This window comes from Falco naumanni, chromosome 5 (genome assembly GCF_017639655.2).
Source record: "Falco naumanni isolate bFalNau1 chromosome 5, bFalNau1.pat, whole genome shotgun sequence".
NCBI classification, from domain to species: domain Eukaryota; kingdom Metazoa; phylum Chordata; class Aves; order Falconiformes; family Falconidae; genus Falco; species Falco naumanni.
In genome coordinates this window covers 42,569,758-42,586,925 of record NC_054058.1, presented here as the reverse complement: position 1 = coordinate 42,586,925, position 17,168 = coordinate 42,569,758, and the positions used below count along the sequence as shown (strand labels likewise).

The following is a 17,168-nucleotide window of genomic DNA, read 5'->3' as shown; positions in this document are numbered from 1 at the left end:
TTTAGTTCTGTCTATTGTGACTAGAAAACAGCTGAATTTGTGTAAAAATGTCAAACCAGAAAACCTGAGTTGAAAATGAATTGCTAGTTAATTATGAGAATGCTTCTTTCTAAAGTGTTTTCTTAGGGGCTGTTTAGTAATATACTAAATACACATCATTTGACACAGTATATCATACTGTGTGTGCTTAGACATTTGCTGTTTGCATGAGATACACAAATTTCTGGTGCTATCAGTCCATTTTCATTTCTGTATCTAATCATCTACACTTTTCCAGTGCTTACAGCTGGTTCTTTTCCTGGAATCTGACACACACCCACCATTTGAGTTGCAGACACCAAATCTTGAGATGAACCAAAACTGGGTGGATGGTGTCTAAACCAGCAGTCTCCTGTGGCTCACTTTGCATTTCAGAAGGTGGATCCCAGGGTGACTCTGTAGGACTTTTCACATCCTGGTTCTGATTAAATAACTGGATTAAATAACTAAAATTAAATGCATTTTAGTCACAGCATGTGTACAGCTTCCTGTGAGCGGAATGGAATTGTTTGTGTACATGAAAGACTAGGATCGGGGCTCTTCCGTATAAAATGTAAAAAGCTAGCAAGAAATAGTTGCAACATAATAACACACAGCTAGACTGCAAGGTACAAGGGTTTGATCTTACTGAAGTCAGTGAGACCTTTCCAGGCAATCATTAGAAGTGTGGTCAGGCTTATTTTGTTATAATCTCCCTCAAGAGGCCTCATAGCTGGTCGTCCGTTGGTGGCAAGGCAAAGCATCTATCTGCAGTCAGTGGGATGTCTGTCATGGAATTTAAGTGAATGCACAAAGTGACACATGTATTGTCTTCCAAAGAATTACTACGTTACAAAAGAAGACCTTCAAAAATTGATAAACGGAAAATTTTGAAGTGCAGGCAAGAAAAAAAATTCTGTAGAAATGTTGAAAAGAGAATTAGTGTTGGGGCTCTTCAACACAGCTATTTCAGAAATGGGAGGAGCTTCCCTGTAGTCAAAATTTTCCTGTGAGATTTTGTATGAAATGCACCTCATGTACACAGCACTTTGAAGTATCTTTTATGCTATCTAGGTTGCTGTTATGCAGGTAGTGCATAAAAGCGCTCTTGCTAGTAGTGTTGCCCTGAAGATAGTTTTCTGCTATAAATCTGTCTTAGCTAACAAGAACATCTGTAATTACAGAAGAGGCACTTGGCTTCATTAGCAGCTCCAGCCTGCAAGGGATCAGCATAGCACTGACATCATTGCTGTCTCTTCTTATTGGCTTTATTTTGGGAGCCATATACTGGAAGGTAAGAATTACATTTGTTTACATAGTGATAGCACATTTTGTAGCTATGGGGAGGCAGGGAAAACAGAATCATTCTGCATTTGAAAGCGAGATGTCTCTTTTGATCTTCACTTAACTGTGGCATGCAAACATAAATTTTATATTGTCACATGCTTGAATTCCACCACCAAAGTGCAAATTCTGTCTAATCAGCATGATAGCTGTCTAATTGGAAATTAAAAACATAGGATTGCCCAATTTGCCAGTTCTCCTATTGTATCTTGAGAAGAGGATTATTTTGGTTTTGCCCCTTGTGCCCCTGCCTACAATACAAAGGCTTTGATAGTAAAATTATACCAGTAGTAAATGTATGTTGGAGGACAAGATTTGGCCTACATGTTGCAAGATGATTTTGATACTGAAAATCTGAAGCAAACTGAAATATACAACATATGTTTAGGGAGTTCTTAATGCAGGCTTTACAATATTTATATGTAATGCGTTTTCTTCCTAGAAAACACATCCCAAATCCAGACCAGAAAGTGATGAAACTACACAGTGTCATGACTGTCAAGAAGAAAATGAGATAAGGTATATTGTTTCACTTCATATTCTTATGTATAAGTGTATCTTTGAGAGCTACTTCCTGAAGGTTTCTTTCTAGCTCTGAGACAAACAGAAAAACTCAAACACAAGGTCATCCAGTAGAGGTCAAATTTGTGCTTAAGGTGTGTCCTTTAAATGAGCTTCTAGTTTGAGTATAAAAATTTATATGGAGGAGATTTCTGTGTACAAAATGTGATTAAAGAGCCATTACCTTTGCTTTGTCTGTCCTTACTCCCACTATGAGAAAGGATTGCTGAGTCCTTTAGGGGAAGCAACAAAAAAAAGTTAATTTTGGTATTTGCTGTATGGTGTAAAGCTAGGCTGATATTATGTTAATAAATAGAAAACAGTGTCTTCCTGGCTGTGCTCCTAAATCCTTTTAAATATTTTCTACATTGATATTTTTTATGTTCTTTCACTTTTTTACATTCCCCAGGGTATGTGTATATAAGCATCTGTGTTTTCTGGGCCTTTTTTAACGTTCATAGAAAGTTAATGGGAACTCATTCAAATTCTGATAACTTCTTAAGGTAGTCCTGATATGATTCACCACTCACTGCATACTTAAACACTACTTTATCTGATTTTTACACAGAAAAAATTCTGGGTAACTCAGTCAATCAAATATACCTTAGAAATTGTTGAAGACATTCAAAGTTTCTTGGACATGACTTGGGCAAAGTCTGAAATTCAGAAAAGCACTTCAGCATATTTTAAGTCAGAATAATTCATGCTAAAGCATTTGAGAGTATTATTTAACCTTATATTTCAGGGTGTTTGGTCAAATTTTAACTGTGAGGGATTAAGGGAAAGATCTGATGCAGATGGCAGAAGGACACATCTTACCCTATAGGCTTCTCACACTGTGAAATGCCTGGTGCTGCCTGCTGTTGAAGGCAGAAATAGGTGACTCTGACCCATCAGTTTGGTCACAGGACCTGAATTTTTCTGTATTTAAACTTTCTAGAATAATACTTTCTTTAAAAGAAATTTTCTTGTACAGTACATAGAATGGAAGACACAGTATTCACCAAGTATAAGTTGCTACAAATAACTCATCCTGCACCTCATCCTCACAGGTATTAAATTAAAACTTGTGAAATGGAACATACATCTTCCTTTTAACTTCACAGGACATATAAAACATTGCCATATAGGAAGAAAAATAGGAAAGAGGGAAGAGGAAACAGTTAAATGCAGGAGATGGCCTTTAACAGGAAATTTAAACAGGTTACGTTCTCCATCAGACATCTTCTTAAATATATGGCGTAGGCTTTTTTTGCCCTCCTCCCTGAGAAATTTGTAATATTCTTCTTTAACCAGAAAGGCCTAATAGCAAACATAAAATCTAATACTTTGAGTTTCCCTTTATTGTAACTAACTGATAAACCCTTCCATTCTATTTCTTTGAAACACTAGCATTGTAGTAATAAAGACTTTTTTTTTTTTTTTTTTTTTTTTTTTTTTTTTTCCCCAGTATGTTGCAGCAAAAAGAAAAGGAACATCTACAAGTGTAGCTGTTGCTTTTTCTCCCTCAACACTGTTACTGTTTCATGTATTGGTAAGTTGTTACAGTTGAGAGTCTTACCAGATGCTTAATAACTTTTGGCTGCTGAAATAAAAAGTGATTCAGAGTCCTTACGATGGAAAAAAAATAAAACTTATCGGTGGGCTTAATTTGTACTTAAGGTCTTCAGTAGTTAATGTAATTAATCCTGTATCATTAATTTAAGCATTTGACTTTTAACCTGAATGTTACAAAATGAAATATGCCAGAATTTCAAAATGAAGGGCAACTACTGCTTCTCCTTTTTGGCATGAGAGCTGATGCAGGGAAGTCTTCACTGTTGTCCTACAACTGCTTCAATGCAGAGTGACCTAAAAAACACAATCCTTAAACTGATGAATGTAAGAGAACAGGCCAAGTAAAGCTGAGCTTCTATAAATTGTTGCTTACTCAGCACAGTCTGCAGTCTCTGTAGCCTTATCAGACACATCATTCTTGCTTTAGTATGTAAGAGTGAGCAGCAAAGGCAAGTGAGCTTTCTCAGTCCCAGATGTCCTCTACAGAATGGTGCATGTCTCTGGCAAGGGAGTTCATACCCCAGGAGTTGTGTTGTACTTAACTCATAGCATCTCTGGCAAGGGTCTGGGAGATTCAGGCATCACTGAATGCTTCATTTTATATCAGGGGTCTTCAAACTACGGCCCACGGGCTGGATACGGCCCCCCAGGGTCCTCAGTCAGGCCCCCCGTATTTACAGAACCCCCCTGCCCCGCCCTGCCGGGGGTTGGGGGGGAACCAAGCAGCCGCAGGTGACTGCCTGCCACTGCATCCGTGCGCCGGCCCCCTGGTTAAAACGTTTGAGGACCCCTGTTTTAAACGTTTGAGGACCCCTGTTTTATATCATGAGGGGAAAAAGCAGCATAAGAGTGTAACAGGCAATCCGGGTTTTGCAGTTCATCCTGTAGCAGTCACTCTCAGGTGTATTCCAGGCTGTCCGTTGTGATCAAGTTAGCTACAGCTTGAGAGATTTCCAGTCTCCTTAACTGCTTTGTTCTGCTCAATGAGAAAGAAAATCATCACTGCACTGGACAAGTCATTTGATTTTTCCAAAGATATAAACTCAGTGTGATATTGGTATGTCCAGATGACTTCAATGGGAAGTTTCCTGCCAGAGATTGCCCAGATACCAAAATGCACAAACATAACAGTTCTGTAAAACCATGAGAGTTGTTTCATCACCACAGATTACATCAATGAACTTTTGCAGGCAAGTGTGTTCTTGGACAGGAAAGCACATCTTGTAAAAATATTTTTTTCTTTCAGAATAAAGGAATGTCTATGCAAGTGTTGTTGAACTTAACTATTGCCAGAAACATAAGGAAAAATATCTATGTTTTATGTTTGTGAAAAGCTCTAGTGTTTAGTAATACAGAGAGGAAAACTAATCAGCAAAATTATAATTTATGTTTTTCTCTTCAGGCAGGTAACAGTTCCATGTTCGCTTCATAAATGAAGCACCTTTAAACACATTCGTATTCCTTCTGGAGTGACAGACTGAGTCTGCATCTGTTGTTGCTGCCCATGACTCCATAGACATGATACAGAAATGAGGACAATTTGTCACTGTGAAACCAACACTGAATTGAACAACAAGAAGTGTGTGCTTAGCAGGACTGTATCTTATGTGAATACCTACCTTGTGTGGCATTTGAGGAGTTTTAGTTGCGTTAGTACTTGCAGCTGACTCTGGCAAACAAAGTACATATCCTGAACAAAAAGACAAAAAGCATCTTTCAAATGTCTCCATGTGTAATCACTAAAAGTCATAAATACCTTTACATACTTAATTTAAGTTCTGTGTCCTCTACCTTACCTTGGTGTCTTCAGATGGAGTTCTCTGAACTGACAGAAAATGCAGAAATGGATACAGCTAACATACTCTTCAATATTGTATATAAAACTTGAAAGCAAAGTCATGCCATGGACCCATGTTCTAGCCTTTTACTTATAAGGAGCTGTGTTTATACCTGGCAAAGGTCGTGTGTACAGCAACATGTGGTCTCTGTCACGTGCCAGGTGGCTGGATGCCCACCCTAGAAAGCCTCAAGAATTCATCAGCGTTGGTGGTCGCTGTTCAGGAGAAGCAAATACTGGGTGAAGACAAAGTAAACAGGAGGGGAATGTACCTCATGGAGCTTCAAAGCATAAAGAGTAACTGCTGGGTGTGTGAACACAGATGAAATTTCCAGCCATGCCAAGGGAAGGGCAAGTAAAGAGTCTGAATTGCGTTCAAACATCAGAATAAGGACAGACCCACAAAATGCATTTTAAATGCTGAAGATTCATGCCATTGATAACTTGTCTTTAAATGTACAGCATAGAAAATCTGAAAGATCCTGAGAGTGTATTTAGCTTTTACTTACATCAGCTGTAATTAATGTTTGCATTGTGTTTTAAGTGATCACTAAACATTAATAATCTGGATCTCCACTCTTAAAGTTAATTCTCTCAAAAGAGAAAGGCTTTGTTTCCCACTTGTCTTCTGCTGTTATAGCATCCATGGAATCCTTACAGGACTGATGTACAGACATGCATTTTCAAGTAAATCCTAAAAATACCATGGTAAAAATTACAAGTGTAGTTGTGCATGTTTTCATCTTGGCTCTTTCCAAATAATGGGTATGAATTATTTATCTGTATTAGGGTATTGTACTGCAGAAGGTAAAGGTGACTCACTTCAGATGACAAACTGTTGTCTGTCATCAAACTAACCAGATCAGCAAGAGTTTTCATTTAAGTAACTTGAAAACTTAAAAAAAGCCCCACCACCCTTTTAATATTTTACATAAAGTTGAAGTTCTCTTTAAATTATATAGTTACTTAATTTTTTTAGGAATTCTTGTGGAAATTTTAACCATCTGCTGAATTTGTTGAGAATCACTCATAAAAAGAATACGACATACATATAATATATACTTGTGTGTGTGTGCGTGTGTGTATGTAGTAATGGTAAAACTGATTTTTCTTTCATACTCACCAAAAAGAAAAAAACTCAAAACCTTACTGTGTTTGATGACAGAGCTTGTACGTGCATGTAGCCACGCCACGTAGATTTTTTACCCTACTGAAATCAGTGTCAAAACTTCTCATGAATTCACTTATACAAGGATTTGATCACATGGAACTATTTTTATTTATACTGAGGCCTTTTTGCACTTCTTGGTTGTCAGAAAAGGGCCTTCAAGTCCTGCTCAGCTAGTATAAACTAGCATAGTTACATTTACATTAAGAGAGCTTTGGGGTTTGCATCATCTGAGGAACTTCTCTTAGACTAGATCAAAAGAAGCTTAGTGCAATAATTTAGCCTTCATTTTTTTCAGAAAATGTTGAAGCACTCACCAGTTAATAAGAAATAATCAAGGTTGCTCATCACTTCCGAAATGCAAGTGCATTGCAAATTTTACCTCTGCGAAAATCATGACAGCAGAATTTCCCATCTGCAGCTCAGTCTCATTTGATACTGCGTAGTTCTTTACTCACAAGGCCCTCAGACTTAGTGTTTTAGACTTGTTTAAGAGTAACCCTGGAAGAAATGTCAGCATGACCCAACTGATGGGAAATTTGTACCTTATTGGTAATGCGGAGAATAACTGGGTATTGGTTTCTGACAGCGGAAAAGTATCCACAGTAAATGGAAGCAATTATCCTTACACAGTCTACAAAAACCTTAATACTTCATATTGCTATACAATACATTCTCAAAGCAAGCTTATACATTTGAAGTTTTACAGTATTTTTCCTACATTCAATTAAGCAAAAATCTTTTATTTATTAATGTTTTTTCATAAGAATGTTCATTTTCCTTAACATGTTTTTTCCAGAAAATCAAGTAATGTTGGACATTGGTATGCCCCAAATTATACTTTGATATTTAAAATGCACAATGTTTTAGGCTCCTTAGTCTACTGTTTGATACTATAGAAAATATCAGTTTTAAATTGAAAAATACATTAAACCCAGATAGACTGCTGCAAAATGTTCGCTTTCAAGAGTAACATTTTGAAATAGTAACTAAGTCACTTTCAAATAATGTCAGCTACTTTAATCTTTTCCATGGAGCAAGGCAAATTTAAGGCTACATGAGAACAGAAAGAAAAATCATGTATAAACCTTCCAGCTTCACATCACAAACATTGTTCTTTGAATATGCACCAAAATAGTACGACACAGGGAGTAGCAGACCTGTTGTTGGAGCCCATGGTTTTCCTCTTCTCTGCACCCCCTTTAGAGAGATCTGAAAAAAACATCGGTTGCTCTCAATCATTTTGCAAAGCATAAGGACACTTCTAGACATCAGTGGATAGAGTGGATGGCATGGCACTTGGGAATGTGATCATGAAATAATTGAAGGTTTCTGTGCCTAATTTGTCTACTCACTGAGGAGGCTCTTACTTTGAACATAGTGAAAGTCTGATAGACTACTGACTTGTAATCTTTGAAGTCAATGGAAATAGAATAAGTTACTTTTCAGTGGGAGTAGAGGTGGCAGAAAAAGTCCCTCAATTGCTTGTTTACCCAGTTGTAAGCTATTTAACTTCTCAAGAGTGATCAATTTCTCAGTCTTCTTTTTGGGTAGATGGAACCCAATGCATTAGATGCATTAACACAATTAGAAAATGAACAACCTTTCGCTTAAAATGTAACTGGGGAAAAGTGAGTGTTGTATTTTTTATACAGAAGTCAACCAAATTTGGTTTTCAGATACCTGTGGTTTTGTGAGAAACTAATATTTTTAGGTTTCCTTTGGAGTAGTTGAACTTTGCATGCAATTAATAGTGGCCTTGTGAGAATAGAAAGCAGATAGTGATATACTGAGTAACTCAATGTGCTACTTTAGATGTTTGTTTACTTGAAGAAATTAATGGTACTTATTTCATCACAAGGTCATTTTATAAGTAAGCTTATGAAACGTGCTATACTATGGAGTATGTGTACAACCTGCACATTTTTTAGAATCTGATCTCCACCAGCTCTGTTTTCTCTGTTGCTCTCTCTTTGGAATATGCTGAAACTGTTCAGTACACACAATACACCTATTAAATTGAAAAGCTAACTATATGCATAAAATGCAGGTATTTTGAGTTAGATTTATATTTAAGAACTATCCAACATTCTTCAATTCAGGAATCTGATTCAACTCTAAATGCAGATCTACAGTAATGGTGGCATGTTGCTATTATGTTATCAAATTGATGGAACGCAGAAACTTCAGACTCTTTAGTGATAGAGACACAGACGTTTGCTGGTTGTATCATGGGCAAATTCATTTATTTTACTGTAAATGTCAGCACAATCTTGCATAGTTACATTCTGACTGAAGGTAATCAACAAAGTTTATAAAATGTGATGTGTATGTATATATGTGTCCTCTTAAAGATAGATGTTTTCCCAGATCCTTTTTTATACTAGTTCAAATTTGGAATTTACATTATATACATATACTTTATTGTTCTAAATAAAGATATTATGCACTGCCAAATAATTAGTATATTGTATTGTGTCAGTCCCATTTAAGACTTTTTTTAAGTCCTGCCATCTCCTGGAAGAATTTTCTGCTGGAATGTATGCTACTAGATGCAGACTTCTTCATAATACATTCTATTTCTTAATCATGCATTTTTGAAGTCTTGTGCCACCAAAGTACATGTCCTGATTATCAGCCTTCAGTGCTGATCCATAGTGTATATGTGATTTTGAAAATTATTCCAACCTTAGAACTAAAAAAGCTTCCTGTAGCTCCCTAATAAGTGCCTTTTTTTTTCTTTTTTTTCTTTTTTTTTTTTGGTTTTTTTTTTGTTTTTTTTTGTTGGTGCCTCACTTTAGGCAGTTTTCCACATCCCATTCTTGCTCTTAGGCACATATTGGGATTTTAATTTAATTTACCACTAAACAGTCTGAATGTTTTTGATGCACTTCTTTTGCAGTGAGTGGCATTTACCAACTCAAACATTTATTACAAATAACAGGTTTTTTTCAGCTGAGACCAGAGTTTATCCTGTAAGGATGGCATCCTTCCTTTCAGGTTTCAGCAACAGTTTATTGTGGCTTTTCAGTAAGAAGCAGGGGACAAGCCTGAGAGGAAAAAATGAACTGATCAGGGAGCTCTGACATCTCTCCACTGCTGAGAGAGAATGGAAAAACACCAGCTGAAGAGGAAGAGGTAAACCTGCTTTAACCTACCTCAGAGAGAGGTAAGGAGCCTTGGAAGAAAGAGAGGTGAAGCCACAGTAGGGAGATACCAGGGGGCTTACAAATCGGAGCAAGGTACAGTCAGGATGGGTGAGAAAGAGCAGAGAGCAGGGTTAATGGGCTGGGAGACAGGGGAACAGGACTCGGGGATGGCAGTATTTAGGGCATGGGCAAGAATGAGAGCTGTGACTCTTGGTCTGGACACAGCAAGAAATGCAGAGCTGATGGGCTTGAAGGCGGCTACGGAGCAGGTGAGCTCTGCGCTGACGGTGCAGCAGAAGCCATGTCCTGCCAAGCAGCACCAATGGCTCAGGTGGGTTGGAGGTGTGATGGGCACTCAGTTCAGCTAGGGCTGGGTGAGCACCATGTAGCTGCAGAGGCTGGACATGAGCATGTGTTGTGTGGAAAGCAGCACCAATGTAACAAAGAGGAGGCAGGATTGACCTGGAAGTTCAGGAAGGCAGAACTAACAGCAGGGTACCTGGAAATGAGATGTGAGAGTTCCTAGCTAACAAATCAACTCTCACTGAAGTCAAGAGCTGGTAATTGGTAATTTGGTTCCATGTCCAGGTGGAGGCTGGTGACAAGTGGTGCCCTCAGGGATCTGTATTGGGACCAGAACTTGTTTAATATCTTCATCAATGACAGCGGCATCAAGTGTACCCTTGGCAAGTTTTCAGATGACACCAAGCTGAGTGGTGAGGTGGCCACACCTGAGGGACAGAATGCCATCCAGAGGGACCTGGACAAACTTGAGAAGTGGGCACATGTGAACCTCAAGAGGTTCAACAAGGCCAAGTGAAAGGTCCTGTGCTCAGGTACCGATACTGGCTGAGGGATGAAGGGGTTGGGAGCAGCCATGTGGAGAAGAACCTGGGGGTACTGGTGGATGAAAAGCTGGACATGAGCGGCAATGTGCGCTCACAGCCCAGAAAGCCAGCTGTATCCTGGGCTGCATAAAAATCATGGCCAGCAGGTCAAAGGAGGTGATTTTACCCCTCTACTCCGCTCTGGTGAGATTCCACCTGGAGTACTGCATTCAGCTCTGGAGCCCTCAGCACAGGAAAGACACGGACCTGTGGGAGCTGGTCCAGAGGAGGGCCACAAAAGTGATCACAAGGATGAAACATCTCTCCTATGAAGAAAGGCTGAGAGAGTTGGGGTTGTTCATCCTGGAGAAAAGAAGCCTCCAGGGGGGATCTCATTGCATCCTTTCAATAATTAAAAGGGGGTTATAAGAAAGATGGGGACAGACTTTTTAATAGGGCCTGTTGCAATAGGTAATGGTTTAAACTAATAAGAGAGGGTAGATTCAGACTAGATAGAAGGAAAAAATTTTTTATGTTGAGGGTGGTGAAACACTGGAACATGTTGCTCAGAGAGATGGTAGATGCCCCATCTCTGGAAACATTCAAGGTCAGGTTGGACAGGACTCTGAGCAACCTGATCTAGTGGAAGATGTCCCAGCTCATTGAAGGGGGTTAGACTAGATGACCTTTAAAGGTCCCTTCCAACCCAAACTGTTCTATGAATCTATGATTCTATGAATTGAAACATACATAGGTGGAGTAAAGGGTAAGACTGAAAGTTTGGGAAAACCGATGTAACCCTTCAGCCAAAGAGACATCACCATAAATGTTTTTGGTAGCCTAACTTACAGGTTTTAGTGCCTTACGTAATGCTGACTAATTATTTCCCACCATCACCACCACTTAATCTCAAAGCTGGAGTCTTAAATGTGCTAAAGGGTCAAGAGAAGTACTTACGTTCGTTTTTCAATGTCTGTGTCTCCAAGACAATGACTATAAATGTCTCATTCAGTGGATGAAAACAAAGGCAATCTTTGTCCAAGGCATGGAGAGCATTAATAATGGCATTTTCCTACTTCTGTCATGCAGAAAAACAATGCTTATTATAATAAACTACTATTTCCTGATAGCAATACATTTGAACAATAAACGCTTCTGTGAAATGACAGTATTGTAGATCAGCTGGACATATGCCCACTCCACATACGTTCCAGATTACACTCCAGCGTAATTTTATTCCATGTTAACAAATGTGCTTTCCTAAACATATTTTTGCCCAAAATTTCTGAATGGTTATACATAAATTGTTTTTAGTTTTAAAACTAAAACAGGATGGGTTGTTTCAGGATTTCACCCTACATTAACAACTTATAGAACCGCTTCCTTACTACTCTTCATGTAGCCCTTAATGATAAATTTTCTTCCAAAGTTCAAATGTTTCTAAAATAGATTAAGTTTCTCAGTAACTACACTGTAGCATGTGCTAACACAGTCAAGTTTTTTTTTGTTATATGCCTAAATGGAATTATTATGTGCTGGTGTATAGCAGAAAACAATGCTAAATTAAAGCAGACTGCCAAAATTGTGAAGAGTCAGGGAATGGAAGTTTAGCCCTCTTTTTCCTCCACCATATCCTGAGGAAAGTTTTTTCAACATGTAACAGGAAAAATCCCAAATGCAATTATAGTTCCCCTGAATCGTGGCCTTTTCTGCAAGATCCCACGATAAGGAAGCAGGATCTAAAAATATAGATTAGACTTTTTCCAGACAGGCACGAACCTTGGGCTTCTGGCCAGTCACAAAATACAGGGACAATTTTCATTCTTTTTTGGCTAATAAGATACTTTCTTGAGCTCATGGAAAAATATTCGACTGAGATCACAAAAGCCTCTTTGTTTGTCACCAGTTCTGCCGTGCAGGGTAATAACATGATAGTAAAATTGGCCCAATTAGAGTAAAGAAGCTGCAGAGAAGAATGTATAGCTATTGTCAGTTTAAGTGACTACCCCAAGTGACAAAATGTCATCTTAGAAATTTCACCTTGTCATCTCCCACATTGTGAATGATGATTATTAGGACCCCACAGGTTATTTAATCTGTCATGTTCTTAAAGTTAAATATTTTAGACCTTCCTTTTTCTCAGCAATGCTGTCATCACTAACAAAACACAGAACAGCCTTCACCTTTAGAAATGACAAAAATGGGGATGTGTCTCAAAACCAATTAATAGCATCAGTGAATGCAAAGACATAGCATCTAAATCTTTTGAATCGCATCCCTGAAAATAATGCAATGAGCTTTTTGGGGCAACTACCCCTTTGCCAGAAGCTGAGAAGGAAGTATCCCATCTACATGGTGGTACCACTTGGCAGTTTTTTATTAAGGCCTGCTTCATACTTTTCCAGTTCTCTTGATTTTATTTAAAATGTTTTAACCTTTGGATCAAACAAAGAGTTGTGCACACGAATGATGCTGTTACATGCTATAATTAGATGCTCAACTACATTTCAAAGAGAATCACTGACACACAGCAAAGTTTTAAGCAGGCATACTAATGTACCTGTAATGTAGTGTGTGCATGTGTGTGGTGTGGAGGGTGCTGGTGGGGATGAAGGTGGAGGGCAGTGCTTGGATTTAGCAAACTTTACAGGTAACTACCACTGCTTCAGTCATACACCCTGAAGGAATGGTTGCGCGTTACAGAATCACTTCACAAATTCAGCCTTTGGCAAGAGTGAGCCACAGGAGTGCCAAGTCCCATGTGCTGATCAAAAGGCTCACTGGGCACCCCACTCTGCACTGTACTCCCCAGCCATCGGCAGCACAGCACCATCAGCCTTCCTGCTCCGTGGCTGCACACGCCAAACCGCATGCACCCACCATGTCCCTGGGGGCAACTATAATTAATCCTTCTGTATTTCTACATAGGCCACCAAGGTTATTTCACTGAGAGTCAAAATCTGGCTCCAGGTTTCATGACTCGAACAGGTCTTCTGCATTCCAACCTGGATGATAACTGGAAACTCCTCAAAGCTCCATGTTTCCTCTCTTGCATACACACGCCTTTGTATTCTGTCACTGTTCAGTCCCTCCTACAGCCCCTACCCCAACTCCCAGTGCTCTCCTGCTGAGTCATACACCGCAATTAAAGCCTCATGTATCCCAGTTGCACTTAGCAGCCCTGACATTAGCAGGTTTTATGTAGACAGTAAACATTTGTGTTAGTATTCAGGAAGAAAACACTCAAATTGTTTAACAAAAGATTTGACTTCTGAAATTTTCCCAGATGGCCAAATCTCAAAAGTTGCTATATTTGTAACTCAGATGAAGGGTGAAGTCACCAGGACCACCATATATGCACATGGTACAGCTGTAACTGGGGTGCTGCTAATCTGTGAAGTGTACTGCACTGCTGTATGTGTACAGGCTGCAAGCACAGAAAGTCCCCAAGATTTTTTTCTCAGAGGAAAAATAAAAAAAAGGCTATGTTGCATAAATATGTTAACCTTGTTTTCCCCTAAAAATATCTGCCTATTAGATTTAAGATAGCAACAGCTGGTCAAGTTAATCAGATGCTTGTTTGTGCAATCGGTTCTCATAGGGTTCCTGTTGATAAAACTGCCTGAACAGACTGACTGAAGTCCAGCCTCTCCTTCTGATGAATCTCTTGTTTCTCAGACCCATTATAGCCTGAGCTCATTTTGCTGCCTTTCATCTTGCTGTATCCCCACCACCTCCTGCGACCCTTGCCTCTCCAACCGCAAGTCGACTCAAGCCCCATGCTCTTCCCACCTCTGACTCTGTCCGCTACCAAACCTTGCTGTGCTGACCAAGGCTGAGGAGCAGTGCATGTTTCCTGACCCAACACAGGCAGCGCACCCAGCCCAGCACCATCTGTACCTTCTTACGTCTGTACCTTCTTACGGCTGTCCAGTAGCCAGGTTTGCATGCTGTGACCAGTCAGACTCCAAAAGGGGTGCATATGGCCCTTGGGGGGGCAAACAGTGCCCATTACCTCTTCACCCTGCACCAGCAGTGCTGCTCCACAGGCTGTGGGCAGCCATGCCATGCCTGTCTTTAGCTTCCCTCTGCCCTGGTCCCAGGAGCACTGCACTATATTTTACATAGCAACTCAGATTCAAGGGGAGAGAGGAGTGTGGCCATGCTCCCAGCCTGGTGAGCAGGTGGTCGGGAAGCCCTTTATTTCGTTTACCCTCCTTCCCAAACAAACTCTTTAATGATTGAGATACTGGGTAACAGAAGGAATATCCATCATTGTCATCATGTGCAGTGACAGGGAGGTGGGTGTCTGATCCCTTTTATTTAAAAAAAAAAAAAAAAAAAAAAAAAGGAAAAAAAAGCAACATTGCTGAAGAAAATTAAAGATAAGCAACAATGCAGGGAGTCAGTATAACTGAACACAGCCTGAGATAGTTGTCAAATTTCTTGATGGTTTTGTAAATATCATGACAGTGACTTAAAAATAAACTGCAAAATTTGACTTTTCTACATTTCTGAGATTAGAAAAATGTGATAACTCTGAGAAACTGTACAGCATCAAAAAAGTTAAATACCCTTCACAAAAATGGTAATGTTTTAAGTTCTACTAAATCTGCCTAGCTCTGTATATACTGACAGCGAGCAACCCAAAAAATTAAGAAAGCAACGTCAAAAAAATAAGTCATGTTGCACAGTAGCTCTACACTGAAAAGATCAGGTTTTAGAGGTTTGGAGGTAATTTATTTTTTAGAAAAATTTTTTCCAGGTCCTAGGATTCTGTAACGTCTTTGGAAGGCCAGAATAACCATAAAAGAAGAGGAGAACATAGCAATTCATTAATTCATGTTTAGCACTTAATTATCTGAAACTCTTGCATATAAACCAAAGAATTTCACACAGGGATTACTGAATTTAATCTGCTGATTTATATGGACTTTTTACATTGCAAAAATCCATTTACTCTGAAAGGAGAGAGATATGAAAGCAAATTTACTATGCAGAAAATTGTCATTATGTTAAAAGTAATTTTATTTCCACTTCAGATTTTTCTGTGTGGTTCCATAAAGCAATAGCAGTGCTTTAATAAAGGAAAAGTTCAACTGCAGGAGACAGAGGCAGCCATCATATGATTCTGGCAATTAAATAAAGCATTTGAAGTATGAGAACACGACACCTACTTGATAAGACATTATTCTTCTTGGATATCTAAAAATCTGTTCAAGGAGGAAGCAGCAAAACAAGAAAACACAAGGCTTTTTCTTTGAAGAGTATAAGATACCCTTCTGTTCACAGCCATTTTTATGACCTTAAATACTTCTCTGCCCTATCAGTAAGGTATGAAACTCGCTTTAGAGTCACTGGATATGACTGAAATGAACGGTTTCATTTCTGAACATGACTGATTCTTCATTAATTGTTTACAGTCTCATTACAAATTTCTTTCTGTTTCAACAAGTTTTAGTTGTTAGCACATCTGGAAATCAACCAAAACTACAACTCTAGAAAAAAATTATCTGCAGAGAAGTCTCTAGAGGTTCCACCATTCATCACAGCTCCTCTGCTTGAGGTTAATGCTTTCAAAGCAAAGCTAGCAGAACAGCTCAGGTAAGCATTTCTTGCCCATTTTGTTACAACATCGACCAGGCCAACTTGAAACACTTCAAAAAACAATGTTATTTAAAAAATGAAGTTGAGATAGGTGATACAGCACTGCAAGGGTTGAGGTCTTCTCTCATCATATATTCTGCCAGCTCTGGAGGGAGAGACAACACCCAGCAAAGGACTGCTAACGGACACCTGCAAATGTGAAAAATCACACCATAGCCAGTGGCAATCATCTGACTGCAGTCTGCTACTAAACATAAGCAAACAAACATGCCAACAGAGTGAGCTGGCAAATCACCTATCCAGAGAACAAACACGTTGACTGAGCATAGCAACACAGAAGCTGATACTTGGTGGTACCATATGAGCTTCAGAAACATCAAAGCACAAACTCCAGTTTTGAAGTTATTCCCTAGAAATTTACATTTACAATAATCAGGAAGAAGAAACCCTCCCTTCTTGCCTAATTTCCAGTTATATGAGGCACATATTAATTCCAGGCAGTGTTTCTCAACAACTGCCAGGACCTCAGAGCACTAGTGGGGCAAAAATAATCAAATCCACTGGCTGTTGCAGCTAGAGTATGGGAAGGAAAGGAGTTTGAAAGTGCAATTTCTGAAACATTACTTCTCTGGGCTCCAAAAAAGTTTTTGAGTCACTCTGCTGGAAGCACTGATGCACAAAATTTACTTTCCGCTGTAACCTTGAGGACAAAGATTCAAGTTTGTGCCCTAGAAAAGTAAAGCCAGTTGCATTTTACCAGTCTATTGGGAATACTTACTTTACCATGTACAAAACTGATTAGTGTCTACAAAAATTTTCCATTTAGAGTACAGCCAAGCATAGTATCTGCATCATTTATTCCAAGGACTATTGTACTTCTTATTTTTCTTTTATTTCTTCACAAACATTTGCAATCTTTTTCTCTTAAACTTAAGACACTTCTGGTTGTTTCTCTCTTCAACTCTTACTTGACTTATTTGACTACCTCTAGGAACAACAAACTAGAACATTTTGTGAAATGGAAGCTTTAAAAAAAATACTAAAGCATTTTCAGCAAAAAAACTGTTAACTGATTTTTTGAAAGACCCAGTATTTCATCT

General features: G+C 38.9%; 1 protein-coding gene across 1 annotated transcript in view; it reads left to right on the top strand.

The window, feature by feature from the left end:
• Window positions 1-8,939, top strand: part of KITLG (KIT ligand) — a 57,402-nt gene extending 48,463 nt beyond the window's left edge. Inside the window, exons 7-10 of the mRNA XM_040596505.1 lie at window positions 1,203-1,312; window positions 1,805-1,881; window positions 3,374-3,457; window positions 4,883-8,939. Of these exons, the coding sequence (XP_040452439.1) occupies window positions 1,203-1,312; window positions 1,805-1,881; window positions 3,374-3,413 (227 nt within the window). The 3' untranslated portion in view covers window positions 3,414-3,457; window positions 4,883-8,939. The remainder of the gene's footprint in view (window positions 1-1,202; window positions 1,313-1,804; window positions 1,882-3,373; window positions 3,458-4,882) is intronic.
• The last annotated feature ends 8,229 nt before the right edge of the window (window positions 8,940-17,168 follow it).